This window comes from Pristis pectinata, chromosome 15, assembly GCF_009764475.1.
Source record: "Pristis pectinata isolate sPriPec2 chromosome 15, sPriPec2.1.pri, whole genome shotgun sequence".
Classification (NCBI taxonomy): domain Eukaryota; kingdom Metazoa; phylum Chordata; class Chondrichthyes; order Rhinopristiformes; family Pristidae; genus Pristis; species Pristis pectinata.
In genome coordinates, this window is record NC_067419.1 from 18,304,496 (window position 1) to 18,330,823 (window position 26,328).

The 26,328-nt window shown below is 38.2% G+C and overlaps 1 protein-coding gene across 1 annotated transcript in view; it reads left to right on the forward strand.

The window, feature by feature from the left end:
* Window positions 1-26,328, forward strand: part of LOC127578210 (ELKS/Rab6-interacting/CAST family member 1-like) — a 593,610-nt gene that overhangs the window by 216,025 nt on the left and 351,257 nt on the right. Inside the window, exon 14 of the mRNA XM_052029938.1 lies at window positions 23,530-23,661. Coding sequence (XP_051885898.1) covers window positions 23,530-23,661 — 132 coding nt within the window. The remainder of the gene's footprint in view (window positions 1-23,529; window positions 23,662-26,328) is intronic.

Consider the following 26,328-nt stretch of genomic DNA (forward strand, 5'->3'; position numbering starts at 1 on the left):
CCTCATGTCTGCAAAATCATTCTATAAAATAAATGGACCAAAACATTTCTTTATGATCTGAGGTGATATTAAATGTGGTAAAGGAAGAACTCTAATTATGGAAAATAACTTCAACAACCCCCACCTGGGCTATTAAAGTATTTAAGTTGGAATGCAGCCACCTGAGAGATGGGTGCTGGAATTGTAGCCTTGGGCAAACCAGCTGGAGTACTGGTCTGCTGCCTCTAGTATTATATGTGAGTAAGACTCACTTCCTATATCAGCACATAAATGCAAACATTCTCAAATTTAAGAGAAACTGTATTGTCTGTAGAGTCAAACCTCAAGTTACAGAGAGGATATGTTGTTGAAAATTCTTGTGCAAGTTGAAACCATATAACTTAAGGAAACTATGCAAAATGTGTGAATAGGGATCAAGTAACTACATTTGATAGCCTTTCAGAATAAAAGGATATTTAGTATAATTAATAGCCGCCTTAAAATCTTTCTTCACAAAGGCAGTTGCTGGCCATTGAGTTTCTTACCACAGAGCCAGCTCAGGACTGGGGAGAGCCATGTAGCTTAACAAAGAGGGGGAGATACCAGCTTCCATCTCGTCCAACAGAAAGTGATGAAAGAGACCATAGGATCCAGCAGTCTGTCAGCCTGTGGAACAGCCACTACTAGTCCCCACCAATGCCTGCATTTATTCTGCCTACCAAGGTACAGTTCTAAGCCCCACATCTCAGCATTGAGCAGTCACACTGCCTGCTCCACCCAAACCAGCCCTCAAAGATAGCCTCTCCACACCAAGCCTATGGGCTGTTCATTGCCCCAGGAGAACCAGCAGAGGGTGGGAGTTTGTCCAATGACCAATCCCTCCATTGCACATCATTGGTGATCTCTGGGCCTTACTTTTTTCCTTGAATGGAGGGCTTCACTTGGCTGAACTTATTCTCATATTGAACAATTTCCTTGAACTCCACTCATTCCTCCGAATGAAAGGCATAGATATGGGACCTCTTTGGGATATGTGGGATATTCCTCGTTTCAGCCCTATTTAATCACTTTAAATAGGGCTGATAGTTTAATCACTTTTTAATCACTTTTTCTGCCAATTTCTATCCTGCTCCCAGTTTTACATTGTCCGTTTATGACTCTTCACTTCCATCCTTCAATCTCTGTATCTACTTTTTAGGAGCTAGGTTAGCAGCCAATTCCACGACAAACCCATGGACTGCCACTTGCTCACACCCAGTGTCCTGCAGGGACTCGATCCCGATCTCTCAGTTTCTCGATCTCCATTGCATCTGTCTTAACAATGCTCTTATCACGCAGTGCTCCCAATATTTCTTCCCCTTTCTTTAACCGTGGGTTCCTTGCCGTTGTGTTTGAAGGGGCTGTGAACCACAGATCAATCTGAAAATTGGGACAATGAGGATTAAGGTAAAACTGAAATATCTTGTTTAGAAAAAAAAACTCATAATTATTTTAACATCCTTAGAATTCGAAATTATTCTGGGGAATGAATCTTTTGGGGCCAGAGAAGTTCTTCAGTGGTAATTATGGCTTCTGTCGTTATTAAAGCTCAGTTACAATTCATTCAACAAAGCTTGATATTTTCACAATCTGTCTGAAGTTGACAACAGTTCACTGATTCTTTGTTGATGAGTTAGTGAAGAATGCATTAACACATCCTGTGGAGGAGCAATAAATAATTGACAACAACTTCTGGATTTCTCCGTGTAACTGCATATGTGCTTATGATGGCTTCCAACCTGATGTGTACAAGGGGGTTAGGCAGTTAGCCCCACACTATTACAGTGCCAGTGACTCAGGTTCAATTCCTGCTGCTGTCTGTAAGGAGTTTGTACATTCTCCCCATATCCTCGTGGGTTTCCTCCGGGTGCTCCAGTTTCCTCCCACATTTCGAAGTAGTACAGGTTAGGAGCTGTGGGCATGCTATGTTGGTGCCAGAAGCATGGCGATACTTGCGGGCTGTCCCCAGCACATTCTCAGTAATGCATAAAGATGCATTTCACTGTGTGCTTCAATGTATATGTGACTAATAAATAAATATCAATATCAACCCAGTGGGGCTATGCCAAAGATTACCTGGGGGCATGTGTCTTTAATAAGATTGAAGTAATTTAGTTATAAAATTCATCTAAAAACTAAAAAAAACAAAAAACAATGTACTTGGCATACCAGCTGCCCTGTCTGTCATATTATTAACAGTCTCTGGGGCAGCCCTCACTCCTTAAAAAAGAATAACCCTTGATGTCATTGGGCATTTATGGAGGGCACCTATTTTGTCAGGTTGTGACTAAGTGGGCTTTTCAAAAAGGTTGGGAACCATTGCTTTAGAAGCTGCTGTTAGATTGTTTACAACCTCTCTGGTATTCTCAGAGCACATTTAGAGGACACTGTGTCACTGGCTAAAATTGAAGGCACTGAATTGCTGCAATAATATTTTTGCAGTAAATCATAGAGGTGAGAGTATGTTGTTTTTGCTGCAGCAGCATGTGGTATGACTTTGGTTAACCTTGTAGAAATTCAGCCTAAGTTTTCAAAGATTTGAAAAAGTTCCTGTGTCTTTGTCAGTTTGTCTGAGGAAAGTTGTAGAAGTGGAAACAAAAGCATGCGTAATAGCAGGTTTCCCTTGAAGTGGGTCAGGAGGAGGATATGGTGTTCGATAGTGACAGGGGTTTATCACAGGCTTTGGAAAAATTCTTACATATCCTAAATGGAAAGGAACTTTTGGGAGGTGGGAGAATGAACTGAGTAATACCATTAAAAAAATTTGAGATAGCAGAATTAAAATAAAAAAGCGGTATGAGCTCAATAGAAGGAGACTTGGGGGAAAAAATGGAGGAAACTGCTTTGAAAAAGCACTTTTTAAAAAAAAAACTACTTTATGATAATAGTAACCCCTGATTAATTTTACTTTACAATTTCACCTTTATGATTAGCTGCATGCATTTTAAGCAACAGTAAGTGTGGGGAAAGAAACAGGCCCAGACAAATTTTGTTAAATATCCTTTTGTGAAGTGAGTCACTGACATTTGATGTTGATCTCCAACAACTATTGAGAAGGTAATATTGAGCTCCCACTTTGATTTGCTGCAATCTTCATGATGAAGAAGATCCCTAAGTGCAGTTAGATAGGAAGTTCCAGGATTTTGACCCAGTGGGAGTGGAGCAGTGTAGATATATTTCCAAGTCTGGACAACAGGAGATGGAGAAAAACTGAGTTCTGGATGTTCCCTTGCCTCACTTGGCTGACCGTGAGTATGAAGGTGCTGAATTGGACTCCTTGGTAAGTTGCTAAAATGCACATTGCAAGCCATCCTGCCCAGTAAGGGAGGGAATGCATATTCGGTTGGTGGAAGGGATTTACTTGTCCTGTGTGGTGTTGAATATCTTGAGTATTGTTGGGGTTCCATTCATTCAGTCAAGTATAAATTATCACAATATATTCCTGACCTGTGCTTTCTTAATGGCAGAAAGTCATTGGGGAGTCATGAAGCAAGTTATCTACTTCAACGTTCCCGGTTTCTGACTTGTAACAACAGTGTGTGTGACTGCTTCACTCAACCCATGCAGCATGGAAATAGGCTATTCAGTCCACTCAGTCTGTGCTGACCATCAAGCACCCATTTACACTAAATTCACTTTTTATTCTCCCAACATTTCCTTCAACTCCCTCCAGATTCTACCTATCACCTACATGCTTGAGGCAATTTACAGTGGCCAATTAACCTACTACCAACCTGCACATCTTTGGGATGTGGGAGGAAATTGTGTGAAAATTACTTGTAATTTATCATGCTTTAAATCCATTGACTCGAATATTAGCAAGGCTCCTTATTGCCATACCCGGTGAAATGTGGCTTTGATCTCAAAGCCAATTACTCCCATCTTGTCTCTCTAATTCAGCTCCTCTTCACGTTTGATCAAAGCTGTAATGAAGTCTGGAGTTGAATAATCCTAGTCCAATCTAAACTGAACAGATCATTAGTGAGTAACTGTTGTCCAATTTCACTGTTCAAAAAAACTTTGCTGATGGTGACATCGCAGTGGTACCTATTATCAAAATTACAGTCATTTTTTTGGTGAAGAACCATGAAATACAAAAGTCGATATGCAAGGATGGAATTTCTTCTTTGTTCTCCTTGGGAATGCTTGTTATCAAGGCAAGACCAAGGGGGCATTAAAAACAGAAAATGCTGATAGTACTCAGCTTGTCAGGCAGCACCTGTAAAGAGAGAAAAAGATTTCAAGTTGATGACTTTTCATCAAAACTGGGAAAGATTAGAAGTAAAATTTTTACTTCAGTTCCTGTCTCCTAATTCCAGTAGTCAGTATTAGACAGTTCTCTGGAAGTGGCTGGGAATCCTTATATGCAGTTATCTCTCCTCATACAGATGTAGCGTTTCTTCAACACATAGAACTTGCCAGGAGCTCAGCAGGAGCCTTGAAGGGAAAATTTGACTTTGGAGTTAAGGAAATATGGATACCTTAAAAATCATTTGAAACTTTACTGAAAGCATGTAAAGAACTTAAATTATTTATTATTTCCAGTGTTATTTACTTTGATTTCACTGGCCACCTGATCCCTTTGTCTACCTATAATGTTTGCTTGGATGAACTGCTGTGATGGATCCAACTTGTAAACCTGATGAAAATCCTGCCTGTTGAATCCTGATTCTTTTGTAGTTCTTCATGCCACAATTGACGTACACAACTACAGTATCCCATAATCTCCAAACTCTGTGTGCCAAAGGGCCTGTATCTGTCCTGTGATGTGACGATTATTCAAGTATTTTTTTTTGTTGGCTTCTTTCACCATCTGTAAACTTAAGTCCATTCCAGAAGTCTGCTCTCTGTATCCTGTCCTGTAAGGGATTCTGCTTACTTCACACTCCTTTCTTGCTCATTTGCTTCAATAAATAGCTTCAATTTGATAAAAACTCTCATGGCTTGATGTTTATCTATCTGTAACCTCTCATGTAGCTACAACTCCTGTGCTATCAGTTCCCCATTATCTGGTTTCTTGTGCATTTTGCCTTCTGTTCTTCCCATGCCTTTAGTTGCATGGAAATTCCCAACAAAATCCCTATTTCTTTCAACCTACCAATTAGCCCTTTAATTTTAACTCTCTTCATCTCCATCTTCTTTTTCTTAGGTAGTCGCGCAGAACTGAGATGCCTCAATTCCATTCGGGTTCTAAGAAGTGACCACCACGTGGTCTTATCACAGCTAGGTCATGGTCCAAAAGCAAGAGAGACCAGGCTCTCCTGCACTGACTTGGCATGCACATGTGCATGTACATGTAGACACACATGCTGTTATCCACACCTCCTCTCTTGTTCCCTACCTGTCTAATCCCCCTCCTTTTCAGCTCCTCTCCTTTAACTGAATCTCCCTCCCCAGTTCTCTTTCCTTCAATCTCCTCCATCTCTCAACAGCCTGCCTTTTCATTCATCCCCTTAATCTGAACTGCCTCCCCATCACTTACCCTCTCCTTCTCAGCTCTTCACTCATTCCATTTAGCTCCCTCTCCATTCACTCACTTTCTGCCGCCTTTGTTCTCCACCCTTTCACTCATCCCTTCTCAGTTCCTTGTGCTTCACCTGTCCTCTCCCTCTCAGCTCAGAGTCCATTCAGAGTGCCATCTTATGCTGCATCCAACAGATGTTTTGGACAATTTTTATTATTTTGTTGAAAGTCTGTAATAGAAAATCCTTTTCTTGATTGTTGCATGAGCTGGTTGACAGTGTGATTCTTAATCCTCTACAGGAGGATCAATGGGCTTGCATTTAGTCCAGGTTCCACTAAGAGTTACAAGAATACCAGCATAGCTCTTCAAGTCATAGGAGTGTGAAAGACTTTCTACCACATGAAAATACTGTCTCTGGACAAGGTCCTTTAATTCAGGACCCTCCTTAAAGCTTGTTGTTTTGAGCAAGTATTTGGTGTTTCCGAACATCAGCTTTGGCTTAGCAATTGTTCGTCTTCATTGCTTGGGATTGTTTTCTACATAACTGCAAATTGTTAGAACATTACAGCACAGAACAGGCCCTTTAACCCACAATGTTATACATCTATATTGATTTTCATTTGTTACCCTTGTGTTCACTTGCAAACTTTACCTAACTTGTTTACAGTTCCTTGTATGGTTATCATAACTCAACTCCATTTCTCGTACAATTTAGTATTATCAGTGAATTTCACTACATTACACTGGGTTTCTTTATGCTATTTGTAAACATAGAAATGTATCCTTTAAGTCAACAGATTGCTGATGAAAGCTCACCCAAAGAGCAGAAGGTGGTTAAAATTCTGCTACAGAGATTCCAGATGAGCACTTCGTAGAAAACTCCTTCATACATAGTATAGTTCTTCTCCTTCACATTTTTTTTTGAATTTCCAGTCATTATATTGTTTTACTCTTGATAAAAATTTCTCTTGAACAGCCATTGACCATCAGATGCAGTTATTGCTTGTTTCAGTCAGAAGATACCTTGAAAGATGCAAGTGTTCATCTTTGTATGAGCTTGATGCTTAAACGCATTGAACTGGAATGTGTTTTTTTTTGTTAGCCGCCCTCTTGTATCCAGTACTAACTCAAGCTTTAAGTATTTAAAAATGAATTGAAGAGTTTCCAAATATCTGGCAACCATTTTCAAATCTAGGTGACAAAGGTGGAAAATATCCCATATCGAGGAAAGGTTCATCTATGGTGTCACACTTACGGACTGAAAAGAACAATTTAAGAAATGGATTACCTTAGTTATGAATTCTGTTGCAATTTCTGGTATTCATATTCTTGGGAGATGATAAAGGTATATTCTGAGTTCATATACAATGAATAATTTTTTTTGAAGTCTCTAACCTGAACAGAATTGCAAAAGTTTTTTTTTAGAAACAGTGGTCTTTTATTTTGAGTGTGAACCAGTAGCAATATGAAAACTAAGTGAAATAATGATCAAGTCAGGAAATAGAATTTTTCCATTTATTGTCTCATATTGAGTGGCATATTTGTGATTTCTTTGTCAGAATTGCTCTGCAGTAGCATACATTGCAAAACAAAGAGCTAATTAACTTATACGATGTTTAGAAATAAAGATCATGAAGGTGAGTTGCACTGATCACTTAGGTATTAAATTGTTGCAACTGTGACTTAGAAGTTCCAGCTCATCAGGAGAGGAGCAGGAAAAGGGGCAATCTATGACAAATTAGCAAGGGCTTTATAGGACCCATTTGCAAAGACCCCAGATAACTATAGGAGTCTCTAAACTCTGGTTAAGTAATTCAACATGTGGTAGGATGATTACCTGGTTATAACGATTCTTGTTTTACAAGAAGTGGACTTTCTGGCATGAGATTACAATTTGTCCTTGTCTAATTGTTTTCCACCTGTTGCAAATCTGACTTTATGAAGACTAAACTTCTAATACCTGCTCTTGCTCCACCCCCTCCCCCCACCTTTTTACACTGGTTAACTCCCTTCTTCCTTTCCAGTCCTGATGAAGGGTCTTGACCCGAAATGTTGACTGTCCATTTCCCTCCATAGATGCTGTCTAACCTGCTGAGTCTCTCCAGCATTTTGTGTGTTGCTCCAGATTTCCAGCATCTGCAGTCTCCTGTGTCTTCTATTTCCACTTGACTTCCAGTTACGATATAAATGTTATCTCTGCTTAGTAAAGCTGTTTGTTTTCTTCCATGGTGTATGGTATCCTCCTCTTCACTTCTGGGGGGGAAAAGAATTATTGAAAGAAGTAGCAAACGATGCAGTCACAATTGCTGCAGTTAAACTCCATAAATTTTGTGATCAGTGGTGAACCAAGAGCATTTGTTACTGAACTTCATTGATCCTCCCAACATCAACTTTGTCAAAAGACTGGAGGATTTTTCTATGATGGTATTTAAGTAATGTCACTTGGACCTCTGACTTGCCCAGTACACAATAGCGGAAAAATTCTAATTGAAGGCTTATTCATAATCCAAGATAAAGCTGGAATTGCTCAGGTTTAAACCTGTAAATACTTTTAAAGCTATTCAGAAACATTGAAAACATAAAAATAATAAAGCTGAAAGGTATTTTAAGCAATCTAAATTAACACATTGTTGGTGAGTTTCTAAATTGATATCCTCAAAAGATGTATAAACATCTTGTTAAATCAATAAACCATAGGAAAATCTTTTTAAATGAAGAAGCTATTAATTGGGCCTCATGTAGGATTTCTCTTTCATTAATTGTTGTTCCTGTACAGTTACAACACTGGCCTCTCCCAGACAATGTAGAAAATTGCCTCAGTGTATCCTTTTCACAAAAAGCAAGACAATCAAATCTGGCCAGTTGTACTTCAGTCATTCTACTCTCAACTAAATCAGTTTACTCTCAATCTTCACAAAAATGATGGGATTTACTATCAAGTGGCACTTACTTTCCAATGACCTATTTATCAATGCTCAGTTTGGATCGCATCAGCTCTAGACCTTTTTATAGCCTTGGTACAAATGTTGGCCAAACAGTTAAATTCCAGAGGTTAGGTGAGAGTGGCTGCACATGACATCAAACAAACATTTGATCAAATGTTTCATCAAAGAACTCTGGCAAAACTATTAAAGGGGTAAACACTCCAGTGGTTAGAGTCACACTTTGCACAAAGGAAGATGTTTGTGGTAATTGGAGGTTAATCATCCCAGGACATAACTGTCAAAATTCCTCAGGGCATCTTCTAGGACCCAACTTCATCTGATTCATCAGTGACGTTCTGTCCATCATAAGGTGAGAAGTTTGGAATTTCGCTGATGATTACATAATGTTCAGTTTCATTTGCACCTCCTTCGCAAATGACGTTGTCCATGCCTACATACAACAAGAAGTAGACAACATTTAGGATTGCGCTGCTAAGTGGCAAGTATAGTGATTTAGCACCACATTCTCAAGGGCAGTTAAAGACGGGGATTAAGTGTTAACCTTTCTAGTGACACCAACATCCAATGAAAGAATTTCAAAAATATTTACATCAATTGCACCCATCCAGTAATTTGTGCAGTCAAAATGTGCATGGATCATTCCTGAAAATGTGTCCTTTTGTTTGAAATACAGATTAAATCCAACATACAGGTCAAATTATTTGCATTTGATTTTTTTCCCCACAATAACTATCCAAAGTCTGTACATTCTCCATCAGTATTTTTAAAACCTTACTTAAATCCTTCTCTCTTACATTCTCACAAATCAGCATAATGCTCCAATAATTGATGTCAAAGTAATGGTGAGGTGAACTATGACCAGTGTTGGTTAAATGCCTGTGGCACAGAAAATATGCTGAGGACATTTGCCCAGTTAAATGGGGGAAATAGAAGATTTGCTGATGAGATAACTTTTGCTTTGTGAAAAAGTGTCTTATTGTCTGGTTTTCTATTCATATATGTTGACTTCTCTAAACACTAAAAACTATATGTATGTGGCTTCATTTGTTCAAGTATTTATTGTAGACATGTTTAAATATTAAAATGAGAGCTTTTGCCAATCTTTCTTCCTTTTTTTTATTTCTAATTCTCCATTCTGTCTTGCATTCAGTTTGCAATTTGCACACTTGCATTTACAATTCTTTATTCAATCTGATGGGTTAAAGTGATACACAATTGCTTGTCCCAGAGACCCTGTAGAGGGCATGCCGCTGTTGCCATATCCAGAAACGTACTATGCAAATATCACTTGAGTACAAACATACAAGGGCAGGTTCAATGCTGGTAGCGTTCTTTGATTGGTTATAGGAGTCTTTGGACTAATGATAAATAAAACTGTTGCAAATTCTTATGTTCTTAATTCAGTGTTAAAATGTTTTTATATCTACATACAGATGAAAAGCAACTTTGGTATTGTTCTCAAATCAGAAGTTAAAAAGGATGGTTGGTGGGACTGTAAAAGCAACACCTACTAAATCACTTTTGCTGGCAAAAAAAATCATTTTTGGTAGAAGTTCTGTCAGTTGTTGGGATCCAGTTGAAATGGATCAAACAATTGTTTAAAAAAAAGAAACAAGCAAGCTAAATTTATTTTAATTTTAAATTGTCCTTTTTACATGTTCAAACAAAACAGAAGAATAAACTTAAGGTTAGTCTAACTATTGGTAGGGAATTATTTCAGGCTTTAAAAAGTCTGAAAAACCATGTGAAGGTGCATTGTTTTCCAATTATATAAACACGTTGAAACTTAAAACATCACACAATCATAATTGTTTGGGCTCGTGCTGTTCTGGACATCATCCAAATGTAATATTTAATCTTTCTGTAAAATAATTATACTTCCAATAATCTTGTTGTTTATATTGTCTACCTGCATCTTGCTAATCTTGCTGCACCTTATTATCTACCTGCACTGCACTTCCTCTGTAGCTGTGACATTTTACTCTGTATTCTGTTATTGTTTTTATCCTATACTATCTCAATGCACTGTGTAATGAATTGATCTGTACGAACGGTATGCAAGACAAGTTTTTCACTGTACTTCAGTACAAGTGGCAATAATAAACCAATACCAGATGATTTGGAAACAATGTATAGCAAAACTCTGATAAAGCTCAGGACTTTAGATCTGAAATGGCAGATTTCCTGAATCATCGGATGTTGTTTCTATTGATCCTTCACACTTTTTTAAGATGTTACACAATATGCTAAATTTTCCAATGAACCAGAGCCTCAGTAAGTGGAAAGAGTGGCCCTGGTAATTGGAAAGGAGATGTGACAAACATTATCTGGTGTGCCAGATGCCAAACTATTGGGATATCTGAGAAGTTAGATAGCAAACTATTGGAGTTTTACTGTAGCAGGTTTCAGAGAGGGGTGTAGATTTGTTTGTGAATTGTATCATATAGAAAAATTATTCAATAACTTCAAAAACAGTTCTGAATCTCCTTATGGTTGTCTATGTTAATGTTAAATAGCTCTTTTCATTGAGGGAACAGTTGCTGGAAAGAGATCATTTTAATCTACATACATTCATGCTAAATTTCTACTTTAACTTGTTTAAAGTTTACTGAAGTTTCTTCAAAGTTTGCGGAATCAAACTTAACTGATAGCAAGCTGTCCTGAGTGCCAATTTGACATTCCTGTTCCAGTAACATTTGATTTAATGCAACTCATCCACAATGTCTGTTTCTTCTGCAGTGGCATTGTCTTTTGTTTGCATTTATAATATATTTGAACTTTATTTGATACAGGAAGATATTTGTGTGGTAAATGATGGAGTCTCAAATTTTCTAAATGTTCATATTTAAGCTACTTTGTACCATGGAGCAAAATTAAGTTGGACATTAAGTTAACATTTAAAACATTTATCTTTAATATGTATTCATCAGTGGGATTGATTGTTCAAAGAGCCTTGAATAAATTCATTGAGATACATTCAGATAGTTTGTTCAGCAAATCAATAAGATAAGATGTTGTTGTCTTAGCTTTTCTTCAGGTGTGTAGTTTAGTGAGTTTACCAACTGGGCTATTTTTAATAGAGTTTTTAAAAAAGGCCTATCTGTCTGGAAGATGCATAATTTTTTTAAGTATTAAATTACTGACAAAATTTTGAAATTCCTGTCCATGTTTAATCCTTTTAATCCACTAGATTAGTTGGAATACCAAAGTTTGAGTAATGTAATGCTTACAAGGTGACAACTGTTAGGTTGTATCTGGTTAGGATACACATGTCTAGAAATTCAGTTGTGTGATTAGCTGAGTGGAGAGCTCAAAATGATAAGATGAGATATCCTTATTAGTCACATGTACATCAAACCACACAGTGAAATGCACCTTTTGCATAGAGTGTTCTGGGGCCAGCCAGCAAGTGTCGCCACATTTCCGGCGCCAACATAGCACGCCCACAACTTCCTAACCTGTACATCTTTGGAATGTGAGAGGAAACCAGAACACCCAGAGAAAACCTACGCAGACGCAGGGAGAATGTACAAACTCCTTACAGACAGTGGCTGGAATTGAACCCGGGTCTCTGGCACTGTAATAATGTTATGCTAACTGCTACACTACTGTGCCTGCCCATACATTGATGGGTGTAGTTTTGTCTTTCTGTGAGTGTGGGTGAGCATTGAGTTCACAGTGGACTTAACTGCAGATATTTGGGTGTTTCAGCAATGGTCCATTATACCATTGCCATCATCAGGAGCAAGAGAAGAGGGACTAAAGACAAGACCAACATGGTAGAAAGTGGAGAAGCAGAAGAGCTCTGGCTTGGAGATCCAATCCCTCACAGTCTTCCATCAGCCATTGCACGTCTGTCTGAGTAGCAATGAATCAGAGACTAAAGTTACAATGACTGTAATAACAGAAATTTTGAAAACAGATCTAGCCATGCATTCAGTGAAGGACTGTTGGTAGAGATGAAGGTCACTGTCATGTTAATATCATGGCTTCTGGAACATTCTAGATGGTGGTGGCTGATATAAGTTCTGTTTTTCAGTTTATGGCTCACTGTTATGTTCAGGGCATCATGGATGCTCCTTTATGGAGAGGGAATTTCATCGCCCTTTTCTCCTGGTGCAGAGACCATCAAATATTATGGGTTCATGGATTTTCTGGAATTCCAGCTTCTCAAAGGTATTCGAAGGAATGGTAGATTATCTCATGTGATGCCCCAGTCTCTCCCCATCACCCCCAACACCCAAATTGCATGTGTCCATCAAGCTTGCATGACCATTAATTCTGAGCCTGCTGAGCCTGTTATATTTCAGCCACCACATTTGGATGGCTATTTGGGGACAAGGGCTAAATTTGGCTTCTCTCTCCATTCTGATCTCCTGATCGTGTTGCAATTATAACTTGAGGCATGGGGCTTTGAGAACTTTTTTGGAGCTTGCTGCCAATGTTCTCCTCAAATTGAGATTCCAATCTCTGAATGGTTCAGTAAGAGCCCCACAGTACATTCCAGTGTCGATCTCATACTTCGTCATCATCTGCTACAGGCCAGTCAGTCTCGCCATTATAAGAATACAGAGCAGAAGCAGGCAAGGTCAGCAGGCAATGACGAACAAAATTACTCTCTGGATATGCTATTAGGGTGCCATTCTTTCATAGCCATGCCATTCATTTGAGAACCCATTCAATGCAACAAGACTATGTCACCATTTTGACTTGCAATGCAAACCGGGAGGATACCATTGTGTCGCACTAATACTTAGCAATGACCACTGGATTCAATGGAAGTCTCTTTTTTACCTCTTGATATTCCAAGATGATATTGTTGTCCACCAGGACGTCCTGGGGATCAGCAACAATTGACCAAAAAATTATCCAAGCTACTGTAATAACTTTTGCTGCAAGAGTATGTCTGTGTCACAATGAAGGATTCAGCTCCTTTCTTCTTAAAGCTATTATAAACCATACAGCCTCGCTTTCTAGTGTATTGGCATATGAGCTACCCTTCACACTCGCAGTCACCCACCCCCACCCCGGCCCTCTGGCCTTACTGCAGTTTAGAAGCAGGATCCACCACATGTTGAATCCTGCCTCTCAACTACTCTCTTATCGAATTGCCTGGGCATGAGCTTGTTGATGCATGTGTTAGATACAGTAACATAATGTTGTCTTCTGCTAATTGCAGCTCCACAGGCAGGGCCTGGCCAGTTGATGGGACATGTGTGTCTGAAATGAGATAAGTACAGGGCTATGGAAATGGAAGAAGACAGGTAAGAACATTCAAGCCATTTGCATGTTGTAGGGCAGAAGAGATTTTGGACTGAGGGGAATGTGAGATGCAAAAATGCCCATGGGACATAGCTTCAGAAAAGGGGTCACCCATTTAAGATCATGATGCAAAGAAAACTCTTGTCAGTCATGAATATTTGGAATTTTCTGTCCCAGCAAGCTGTGGGTGCTGAGTCATTGAATGTGTTCAAGACCTCAGTAGACATCTTTAGTCGATAGGAGACACGGGTTCTGGGGAACAACCAGGAAGATGGACCTGAAGCTAAGATCAGATCAGCCGTGATCTCACCGAATAAAGGGGCAAGTTTCAGGAGCCGTATGGCCTCACTACTGATTCTACTTAAAAGGAGGAGGATTGGATATGAGCATTCTGTCATCTTCAATGATCACCAACCTACTGCTAGCCACTGCTAAGAGATCATCCAAACCCATTGTTGCCAGCACGTAAACTCTTCCAAATGACTGAACACTAGGCACATAGTTAGCAATCACACCCCTCCAATCTGCCACTGCAGTTGGCAAATGTGAGCTATCTTTTGTGTTTAGAGAGAGAGAAGCTTTTGTGGATGTGTTGCAATGTGTATAATGGCATGTTTCTCCCGATTGAACAGCTGGGAATGTGTGTAAGGTGTGAGTGTTGGAGTTGTGGTCATTATGCTTGTTGGAAGGTGACTTTTGGTGTTTGCGCTAATCTTGACCAGACGTGAGATCATTAAACTTCTTGCAGCTCTGTCCAAGTACACAGGCCATCATTGTGAGCATTAAAATCTCTCGCTATCTCTTCTCCTTGGTGCTTTATTTCCTCCCTTGATGTCTTTCTGTGTGCAGGGCCTCTTTGCTGTTGTCTGTATCTTCCAATGTGATCTCTAGTTCTGAGTCTAAGAAATGAGGTACCTGTTCCTGAGCCTCCACTATGACCATGAGTGTCCCCAAAGCTGCACCATGACTTCCAGCAGTGATTGGATCCAGTTGTCACCACAGATTTAAGATTTTCAGATGTGGAATCAATTAGCTCTGTTTCAGCAGGTGCACAGGACTCCTGAAATTATTGTGCTTGGCATGCATTGAAGTGAAAACATCTTGATTATAAATTTCATAAACACAAGAATTATATGAGATGAAAATTACAAAACAATTGCACCAGGACAAAGTGGTATGAGGTTGATGGCCACGGTCAATTCATGCAGCTTTTCTGTACTAATGAATTTCTACCTCATCACATCAGAATAGTCAGCATTTCAAGTTTTAAACTGGTGAAATAAATTCTTAACTAATTCACTAGAATGTGTACATTTCAAGTCTATTTTTGTAAAATATTAAAAGTTCCGCTGTCAATGTCGGCAATTGACAATCATCAAATGGAAATAAATTACTGCATTGCAATCATTTACTTACTTTTTTAGTTCTGATATTTAACATCCATTTTTCCTAACCTGTGCCATGTAACAGTGTGCAATAAAAGGAACAATCAAACCCCAACATAAGCATTGCCAATGTCAGTCACAGGCTGGACTTTGGATATTTGTTATCTTAGTATTGGGTTCTTTATTACAGCCCTGAACCAAATAGGGACACGGGTATCAAATTCCAAAGATGAAGTGAGTGTGAACTGCTCTTGAAACCAATACAACGTTTGACTGAGTGTGACAATTTGGAGACCAAGTAAAACTGGTTAATTGGAATCAGGGCTAAACTCTGCAGTGGCTGATGACTTAACCTGACAGTTGTTGAAGGCCTGTCCTCTTAGTCACCTGACATGCTTGTATTGATTTCCTCGGGGCAATTTGTCAGATCCAACTAACTTTAGTTGCTTTATTAATGAACTTTCATTAGGCCAGAAACGGGCTGATCTTTGATCACTGTGGTCAGCTCCTTTTGCAATTTCTTAGAAAATGTAATAGCCCAGATCCATCCAAATATTGCTGATGTGTCAAGACAATGACCAGAGAGAGAAAATTCAGTGGGATTACCATCTTTGAACTGATCTGTGGACAATACTTGTGATTTTTGGTGTCAGTGTATGTCATTGTTGTTGAAGGCTTCATTGTGAGAAATTGGTTTGGATTGAATTTCTGTAGCTGACTGACCGAGCTGAATTTTTATTTGCTAAAATAGGAACTTCTTATTAATGGGTTTTGTCATTTCAGAAATGCATATATTTAAAGTACAGAAATCGTCATCATTTCTTCCAATAGTGTTGCAGGCACAGCCTGTTTGTTTTTGTTTAAAAGAGTATTCTGAGAACTAATTGGCTAGGGAATGCTGAATTTACTCAGTTTTGCTAACTTTAAAAAAAAGTTTGAAGGGTTATGCTAGTGAGACTCCATCTTTAAGTGTGGACTTTGTTTTATAGATACACTTGAGAAGGAGAAAAGTTTATGGCAGTACAAAATGACCCAAAACTACCTGCTGGGAAGGGATTAATCACTCTGTGCTATTTGCAGCCATAGATCTTTTCATAAATGGACTCAATAGAAATAGAATTTCAGCAGAAGGAGGGGGTGGGTAAGCGTATGACAAGTAAAAAGTAAGTTGTTGTGTTGCCCATTTTTCCAACAAAAAAAATGATGTTTGGAATCGATCATTAAACATTTTTATTAATTTAAGGTCCTCCCCCTCACCAATATTTAAGAAGCCCAAACAAGTGATTTAACTTGATATGAAAGGAAATTACTAGTAGTTAAGATTTATATCTTGGTCTGCAATTGAAAATGTCTTACTGTGAAGGGAATGTTATGAAAGTTGACTACCCACAGTAGTCTGGCTATCAAGTTTCAGCCATGACAGTTCACACCCTGCAGTGTGAAAAAGGAGCAGAGGTGCTGGCAGTTCCATATGTCTTCATCTAGTTGAAAGCAGACATTAAAAATACTGCATTCAGACTCGACGCTCACTAATATACATTCATAGTGAAAGTGGCACAGTGAGAAGGATATAGGAAAATTAGTTTTAAAAATTAAGAATTGCGTACTGAAAATTTTTAAATCGTGAAACCTAGTTCTGGCACGTGTTTTAGTTGTGTTTAAAGTGCATACTGAAATTGCTAGTTTAAACTCATGACTTCAATAATCTATGGTGCTCACAGCATTTTATGAAAAGTAGCACCGAGGATTAGTCTGGCACACCTTGCACCCTGATTTGGGAGCATGATCTTCAGTCCACTAAAGGAAATGCAACACTTTTAACAGTGCTTGGGTTAACTTCTGTTTGCATGTGTGCACGATGTAACAGCCTTGAGGTCTGTGTTGATACTCCCTCCACAAATTAGACAGGATGCCAGCTTGACACCACAGTTTCCATAAGAGCATTTAGCAAACTCATGAACCACGCAGAACAGGCTGATTATATGTTACAAGAGCTATCATCTCCAAAATCCACAGGCAAGCCAATGGTGCATCTTAACTTTGCTCAGTGGAGTATGATTTTCAATAAAATTAAAGACTCCCAACATGTGCTTTTAAAGGGATAATGAATTATTTACAGATCAGTTTCTGAATTGTTTCTTCTGTCTGCTGATGTAATTGAGCATACTTTTGCAGCTTTCTATACTTGCTAAAGCTTGAATATTCCAGAGGGAGTGGTCTGGCTGGCAATGAATTACTTTTCTGTTTATTTCAATATTTATGCTGAAACAAGTTGCTTGTCAGCATGGGTAGCTTATTAGGCCTTTTTCAGGTATTTGAGCAGATTTGGAAGCACAAAGAGACGTGCTTTTGTTTTTTTTTCCTCCAACTGCCTTCATTGAACTGACATTGGGATCAAAAAAATGCTTGAAGATGCAGAATAAAGAGAGAGAGAGAGAGAGAGAGAGAAGGTGCTCAGCAGGAGGCCTTGTCTGTTGAGGCCTAAACAAGGACAAATGTTTAAGGTGTTTTCACTTTAAAGAAGGACCTGACTGAAATGTGACAACTACTGCAAATGCAACCTCGGCAAAACCTGAACAAAATAGCTTGTAGCTCTTAAATATATTTTGGTCCTTCCACGCTCCTAAAGATGTAAGCAATATCTTGGTGTTCCTTTGTTTGTGCCCTCCCTCTCTTGCCACCTTCACAGGAATATTGTTTTCCTTATCAAGGGCTGCAGTTTTATGCTCCATTGAGCTGCAGTACTCAACTGGGTAGGCACCTCAACCACCCTATTTAACTTGTTGGAGAAAAAAGGGTGAGACCCTGAAGGCTGCTCTGAACAGTGGTATCCAAGGCAAAAATGGGATTAAAATGAATATCCAAGTCAGCAGTGTGAGTTTCAACTACATCACTCAGATTATTTGTGTTGCAGAGGAAGCTGTGACATCAACCCACTGCATCATTGTGGGTAGTATAGATTCGAGGTGGCTATCAGTTCCATGTTAGAAAGGAGAGGCTCCAAGCTCTGCACAAACTCTGTGCCAAGTTGATGGTGTTCTACTGCAATCTCTTTAACATTGCCATGTTGCAAGTGTCAGAATGTCCAAAAATCTCTTGAATTCTCACTTGAATATACTCAGCACCCGAGCCTTCACAGCCTTTTTAAAATGACCATAACTTCCAAAACATAAAATCACTGGTGTAAAAATTACACTAATTAGAAATTCAGCCCCAGTCTTTCAGCCATGCAGTTCCTTGGTTCTAGGGCCTTGATGTGTCATCTCCTCCCAAGTCATCTATCAGTGTCAGTTTCCCAATTTTTTTTCATCCTCACCACTGGAATAAATACCATAGAGGATACTGAATTGAAATGCAAACTGTATTATGGTGATATAAGAGGAATCCATGGAAAACATTTTAGAGATGCAGAAAGCAGGCATTATTTTAGTTAAATCACATACTACAAAGTCAAGAACTTCATGATGGATCTCTTAATTCTCAACAAATCTACACAAATGAAGATTATGGAAATAGGATTCTCACACGTGTAAATGTCCATAAATTGTTTAATCATGAAAAAGTCAATGTATTGAGTATTTGCAGAACGTTTAGATCAGATACTCTGGAATCCTTAAAGCAATTTGCCTATGAAATTATGATTGGAACCTAAAAATGAATTGTTACTCTCAAACTTAAAATTAAAATATGAATTATATTACAAACCAGTTAATTTATCACCAGAAGTGATGAAAATGTTCAAAAACTTTCAATATTAATCTAAAGAATTGAGAGGTTATAAGGGTAGCAAGGCTTCATAAGCGAACTGTCAGACATCGTGAATCTACTGGAATTCTTGAAGGAGGAAAATAATGTGAGTTGTGACACAGCAGTAAAATTCTCGTCTGTGGTTAGGAGATTGTGCATTCAAGTTCCATTTCAAAAATCTGAGCACCAAAATCCAAATGCAATAAGAGGTTACTGCTATACATTTGTTGGTGTTGTATTTTGTATGAGAAATTAACTTCATTTGCCCTCTCAGGTGTAGGTAAACAATTCCACAAAAATTTTTATGAGATGAACAGCAAGCTTCCTCCTAACGGTCTAGCCAATGTGTAGCCATTAGACATCATCATTGAAAGAAAGATTATTTGATCATTACCATGTTTATTCACTTTAGTATGTTCGCTGACTGCCACATGTCCTCCCTTATGGTGTTCTATGCAATGAGGCATTTAGAGATACTGAAAACTAATATATTATTGCATCTCCATCTGTCTTTTCTTTTGCTGTTTTTCTTCACCTCTTTTTTTCTCTTTCTTCATTCCTAATAAAGGGGCATAGGAATGGAAAACTGTTCTTGATAATCTGACTATCATTGACGTAGGCCTTCAAGGCTTTAATCTTTGACTACTGTTGGTGGGATATAAGCAGTTCAAGGAATAATTTTTTTAGAAAACCTAATATAGTATAACCCCGCTTTACAGAGGGGATGCATTCTGAGAAAACTGTACATATTGCAATTTTCTGTAACACAAATCCTTGATAAAAATGGACATTCATTGTGTTATGGGTGTTTTGGGGAGGGATCAGGTGGGGGCAGGATATTGGAGCTTCTAGAAGTGATCGGGGGTAATGTGGGGTTTGTTGTAGCATTGAGAGTGGGGGTGATGGTGGGAAGTATGGAAGGGAAGTTAGTAACTTATCTGATAGGGCTCCTGCAGGGCTATGATTCGAAGACCTATCCCCGGAATGCTCAATGAGAATTGCTCCCAAAACATTGTTGTCAAAGTTCCCATACAATCCTTCAAAAGGGAATGAAGTTGTTCCATACTCTCCTGACGCAAATGTTACAGAGGGCACAAATTGACTTGAGCCTTGAAATCCCTGACTGAGACATGAAATGACCCAGAAATAAGAAGGATTTCATCCTGGGGAGAAAAAAAAAATTCTTGTGCTGAGACAAGCCACGTTACGTAATTGAATATTGAGGTGATTGTTGATCCATGGGAGAGGCACCTATATAATTTGTCAGTTTCTCCAACATCTGACCTGGGAACAGTTGATGCTGACACAGGTTACCCAAAGTGAAAAATCTTTCATTACCCAGCACTTTTATTCCAAGTTTCTATTGTTCAAAAATTTGTACTCATGGGTAAATATTCAATGACAAATTTATAAAGTAAATATGTTTTGTTTGTTTATATAACATTGTCAAAGCTCAATACATTGTTGGATATTATGGGAATTGGGGATCAGTAGACAATAGGAAATCACAAGGATGTTTTGGGTTAATATAAGAAAGTGACACTAAAAAGATCACTCATGATTTTATAGAGTAGAGCAGGTGGAAGGGGCTGAATGGCCTACTCCTGGTTCTACTTTAAGATCCAATATTCTTATATAATAGAACTATAGCTATAAGTGTTTCCAAGTAAAGTTGCAGGTAAAGGAATTTCTCAGAAATGCATTAAAACGTTAGATCCCAACACCCAAAGTATGATGTAGTAATCCTATGCGAGATGGTAACACTCCACGAAAAGCAAAAAAAAATTCTTCCAGGGACTAATTTTATAAATCATTGTGGAAGATAGAAGTTTAAATTCTCTCATCATGGTCTGAGCTTTCATTAAGATCACAAAAACTGCCAAGGTCCTGAAAAGGTTATAAAGATGATGTCAAATGGTTCAGAATGTGTTATTTTTTTGAAGATCGGATTAAGGAAAAGGACATAGTAAACTACAAGAGTAATATTTGTATAATTTCTAGTTAATCAAAAAGGAGTTGGATTTTCAATATTTGTAATGTATAACTTTAGTTTAAAGGGACAGTTAAGTTTTATTTTGCTAAAGATGAACAGTTTCTTTTTGAACTCATTGCTACTCTTTTTGCATACAGTAGAGCCATTAGATTTGTAATTTGTGAAATGATTAGTTTACTTATGACACTGGAATTAAAGTATTAGGTTGCAGGCAAAATGTTTCTTTCTGCAGAATTGAGGTCCGTTCTTAATTTGATTAAAATTTTATATAGTTGTTAAAACTTTAAAACTTTATTTATACAGCATGGTAACAGGCCTTTCTGGCCTAAATAGTCCATGCCGCCCAATTACACCCATGTTAACTTACTAACCTGTATGTCTTTGGAATTGTTTGAAGAAGATTTTTATTTTGCCTCTGAATATGGGAGCATAGTTAATGATCTTCGAGTCTGATTGGATACACCCAGAACCAGAAACTACCTGAAAGTAATTCATAAAATAAAGGTGTGGTGGTGTGACTGGGGAGGTGCAGCAAGCAGGAATGCAAGTGTGAGTGATGATAGTAAGATTGGCAAGTGTTGAGCTCTTAATTGATGGAAACTATGGTGAATGACTGTGACTTGGTTTGATTGTGGATCCTGGAAATGCACTGATGGTCCTCTTTGTTCAAGAAGTGTATTTTTGAAATCTTAACTTTTTACTTGCAGGATGCAGTAGCGTCATTAAGAATCCTGGTTAGGTCACATATGGACATGTTTTTCCTGGTACAGCCACTGCTAACAGTGCTTTATGGCAATGAATTGAACAGTGCTTTGTGGCAACTCTGTATTGCTGGAGGTTTGAAGCAAAACCAGAATAAGCAGGAAATCGTTTAAAGTTCATTCAGCAGGGCTCGAGCGAGAAACATGGTACAATTGTAACATTTGTATCATTGCCTCATTTCATTTTTCCTACCAAAATATGTTGGGCAGTTTCATACCCAAGTGAAATACAAAAGGCTCCAGTTGCTGGAAATCTGAAAAATCAGTTCCAACAAGGAGTCTTCGACCTGAAATGTTAACTCTGTTTCTTTTTCCACAGATATTACCTGACCTGCTTAATTTTTCAGGGTTTTGTTTTATTTCAGTTTCATATCATGCTGTCACTGACTTTATAAATCCTTAAATATACATTTTACTAATTAATCCAATATCTGATACTTGATCAAATACTATTAAGTCCATATACACAATACCAGTGACACTGCTCTCACTACCCTCTCCAATAATTCATCAAATAATAAAAGGAACATGCTGCAAAGAGCAATGTGTGTGGAAGATGTTAGTAGGGAATTGTCTAGTGCTCAAGCAAGTTTCTGTGAGTATAGCTATGAAGCATTCACGCTCAGTGTGCCTACCATGTGTTTTATGCCTGTTGTTTGCAAATTTAATGGGCCCTATAATCAACAGAGCTTAGAAACAACAAGAGCGTTGCAAAATGCGCTGCACACTCTGGTTGACCAAATGTGTAGTGAAATACAATTAATGTGCATTGTAAGTCAACATGTTTGAAATTTAAATAAACTGCTGAAAATGATCAAATGGTCAGGTGGTATTTGTTTTTTCCGTATTTCCAGGATTTGCAGTTTTATTTATTTTGAACCCAAAAGATATCATCAACTGTTTATAAATTCTAACTATAAATGAGATAATGCGTATTCTCTCTGTTGTCTCCTCCCTTGTTCTGAACCTGGTATCTCTGACAAGGTGGAACTCACCTTCAAAATGAGGGGCCCTTCTCCGAAGCACCAGGACCTTCAAAGTAGCGTCACTGAAAGGAGCAATTCTTGACCTTCATTTGGCTCTTCTTTTTCTTTCAGCTGAAGCATACCTTTAAGGGTTGTCAGCAGCTATTAATGAACCAGTGGCACCACATATTTCAACCACTGAGTCCCTTGCTATCCGATATTAATTATGGAGTGCTTAAGGTTTTTCCTGGTTGACATGCATTGTCATGCAAGATCAATAGGAAATTCCACTGGTATTAAAAAATATTGTAAACGCAAGCCCTGCCTGTATCACCTGTCCCATATTTTTTCCTGGAATGCAGGGAACAAGTGATGATTTTGCCAATAATTTAAGTTATAATGTGTTAACTCCCCTTTCTATGTTATTCCTTGATTTTAATTGATTGCTTTTTGAGGTGTCAGCTTTTTTGTGTTAGTGTAATCTTTTACTAATTTGTGAATTTGTTTTTAATCCAGTCGGCTACATCTTGTAGCATGGGCATGGCTTATGAAAATTCAGTCTATTTGTTACCGTACTCGTCTAGAAATACTGAAACCAGTTTAGTGTCTTCAGTGTAACCTAATTATAGGTTAAATACAAAATGCATCCAGTGTGGAGTACACATTTCTGCCTTGTTTCCACCACCTAATACATGTTAATTTCTTAAAACTACATTGAAGTTTTAAATAAACCACGTGAGATTTAGTATCAAGGCAAAAGTCTGTAAACCTACTTGCGTATTTAGTAAATTATGATTATTTAAGTAAGGCTGAAATAAAAAGTAGTTGTACTTGTTATTTTATCAGAAAATGGGGAAAACATTGTGATAAATAGGAAATGTTGGCAACTCTTTGCCTCCAGTGTAGATCTGAATTGCAGATTGATGATCTATATTAAAAAAAGATGTGTAACAAAATCGTCACTGCATTTTTTTTTCCTGTTCCTGCAGGATACTTTACGACAAAAAGACGACCGGATTGAGGAATTAGAGGAGGCTTTGCGGGAGAGTGTACAGATTACAGCAGAACGTGAGATGGTCTTAGCACAAGAAGAAGCTGCAAGGAATGATTCTGAGAAACAGGTTTGTAGTATGTGCTGCCAGCAGCAGATGCACAGTTTCTCATTTTATCCATTTGGCATTGGTGGTTCTCTATACCACATGTTAAGTTTAAATAATAGAGGCCAATATTTGAGTTTTTAGACCAATTGATTTCACTTTAAGATGTAATTCTTGTTATATTGCACAGAAAATACTCAAATTTTGGTCAGGTGCAGAGTGGGCAGCAACCTGATTTCATGAGCTCCTGCCCTTTTTATTTCTCTACCTGTACTTGGAAATGTAATTTCCCAGACACGGGCCAAAGGAAAATCTACTTTGTTACCTAAGAAGGTAGAAAGTAAAACTACTTAAGGTAAAGTATGAGAATTGTTACTAGAGTCAGTATTTTTCTTGAAATATTCATTTTAGTTCACCTTTAAGCAACATTTTTCTGTGTTATATTTGTTATCACATGAACTTTAATGTTAGTATAATCTATTTGTTCATTTTATATCAGCTTCCTGATCAAGATAATTGGTTCATCTAGCCAAGCTTTGCATTATGTTTGGTTAATACTATGTTAATTAGCATTATGTTTGGGTTAACTGAGGACATTACAATGTTGTATCTTGATACTGTGTGATTTACAAGTTGGTTAACTGATGGAATTCAAAGTGGAAGTCTGCAATGCAGTTTGATTGGAAATGTGTGTAACTTTATTCCAGAGTACTTTGGATTTATTCATTTGATTGCAATTGCATTTCGGCATCTGAATCATGGAGAAATTTAATTTTGAATTTAGTCAATTCGGCAGACATTGATTCTTCAAATTTCTATCTGATTGCTTATTGGGTGTTATACTGAACACCATAAAAGAATATTTTCTGCAGTGCATTCAGAGTAAAGTCTTTTTTTTGAGAGGTTATGTGAGTGAAGCTTTCTGTATCAACCTAAGAAGCTTTGTAGGGATTGTGATAAGAGAAAAGAAAGAGTTAACGCTGTTGTCTCTACTTGAGAGGCAGGAGACGGATAATGTTTTGTTAATATAGTGCATTGCACTGTTGGTTATGCAGTGAATGTTGTTGTTCCATGAAGAATGTATTTTGTATACAAATTTATGGAAATAGTTGAGATTTCTGATGCAGTGGTACCATCATATGGTTCTGGCATCACTATCATTCTTGTCACTTCATGCTGATCTTGAGCATTGTTTGTGGATGTCACAGTTGTCTAGAAATTATTATATGATGGATATCTATAAGCTTGAGTGGCTGTGCTGTAATTTTGCAGAGGATAATGTGGTAGGCTTTGTGTTTTGAATGTTAAGTTATTTGGTATTGGTTTATTATTGTCACTTGTACCGAGGTACAGTGAAAAGCTTGTCTTACAAACCAATCGTACAGGTCAATTCATTACACAGTGCAGTTACATTGAGTTAGTACAAAGTGCATTGATGTAGTACAGGTAAAAACAATAACAGTACAGAGTAAAGTGTCACAGCTACTGAGAAAGTGCAGAGCAATAGGGTGCAAGGTCAGGTAGATTGTGAGGTCATAATCCATCTCATTGTATAAGGGAACCATTCAATAGTCTTATCACAGTGGGGTAGAAGCTGTCCTTAAGTCTAGTGGTATGTGCCCTCAGGCTCCAGTATCTTCTACCTGATGGAAGAGGAGAGAAGAGAGAATGTCCCGGGTGGGTGGGGTCTTTGATTATGCTGGCTGCTTCACCAAGACAACAAGAGGTAAAGACAGAGTCCAAGGAGGGGAGGCTGGTGTCCGTGATGTGCTGGGCTGTGTGCACAACTCTCTGCAGTTTCTTGCGGTCCTGGGCAGAGCAGTTGCTGTACCAAGCCACGATACATCCAGATAGGATGCTCTCTATGGTGCATCTGTAAAAGTTGGTGAAAGTCAAAGGGGACGAACCGAACTTCTTTAGCTTCCTGAGGAAGTCGAGGCACTGGTGAGCTTTCTTGGCCATTGGGCTTTGTGGTTATAGGAAGGGGTGCATTCTGGTTTCATTGCTCTCGAGTTGTAATGTAGATTTTTGGTTTGGGAAGAAGAGTATTTCATGGATTTTGTGTGACAATGAGGTTTGTGTTGGAAATTTTATGGTTATGAGGAGGGTTATGTCCTGGGTTCCATGCTGTTGGTGGTATAATGAGGGTTGCAAAAGGGATATTGTAATATTGTAATTTATAGTACAAATAATGTGGTACATCTGATTCTGAACATGCAGATGAGCCATTTGTATCTGGAAAAGTACTGGATTCATAGACTGCACTTTACCGAGATAAGGGAATTCGGTTGGATTATGATTGATCTCAGAATTGTTGGGTTACAAATAAGAAATACATTAGAATTCTGGCAACCAATGGAATATTGTGAGGATGGAATCAGCAGTAAGAACCTTAAAAAGATCACCTGGATGAAGTGCCATAGGGCCTCCAGCATCCATGCAAGTGTATTCCACCATGGACAATTTCAAGGGAGTAGTGGAGAATGTTGCTGGATCCCTTGAGAAAGGAGCAGGGGTGGAATGAATAGTAATGAGAATTCTCAGTGCATTAAATAGAAGTGATCCAAGCATATTCAGAACAAAGCTTAAAAAGTTGGTTCAAACCAGGATCCTTCACAAATACCTATAACTTGTTGATAAATAAAATAGAAACTTCAAATTCAAGTACTAAACCATTAGCATATGCTGTGC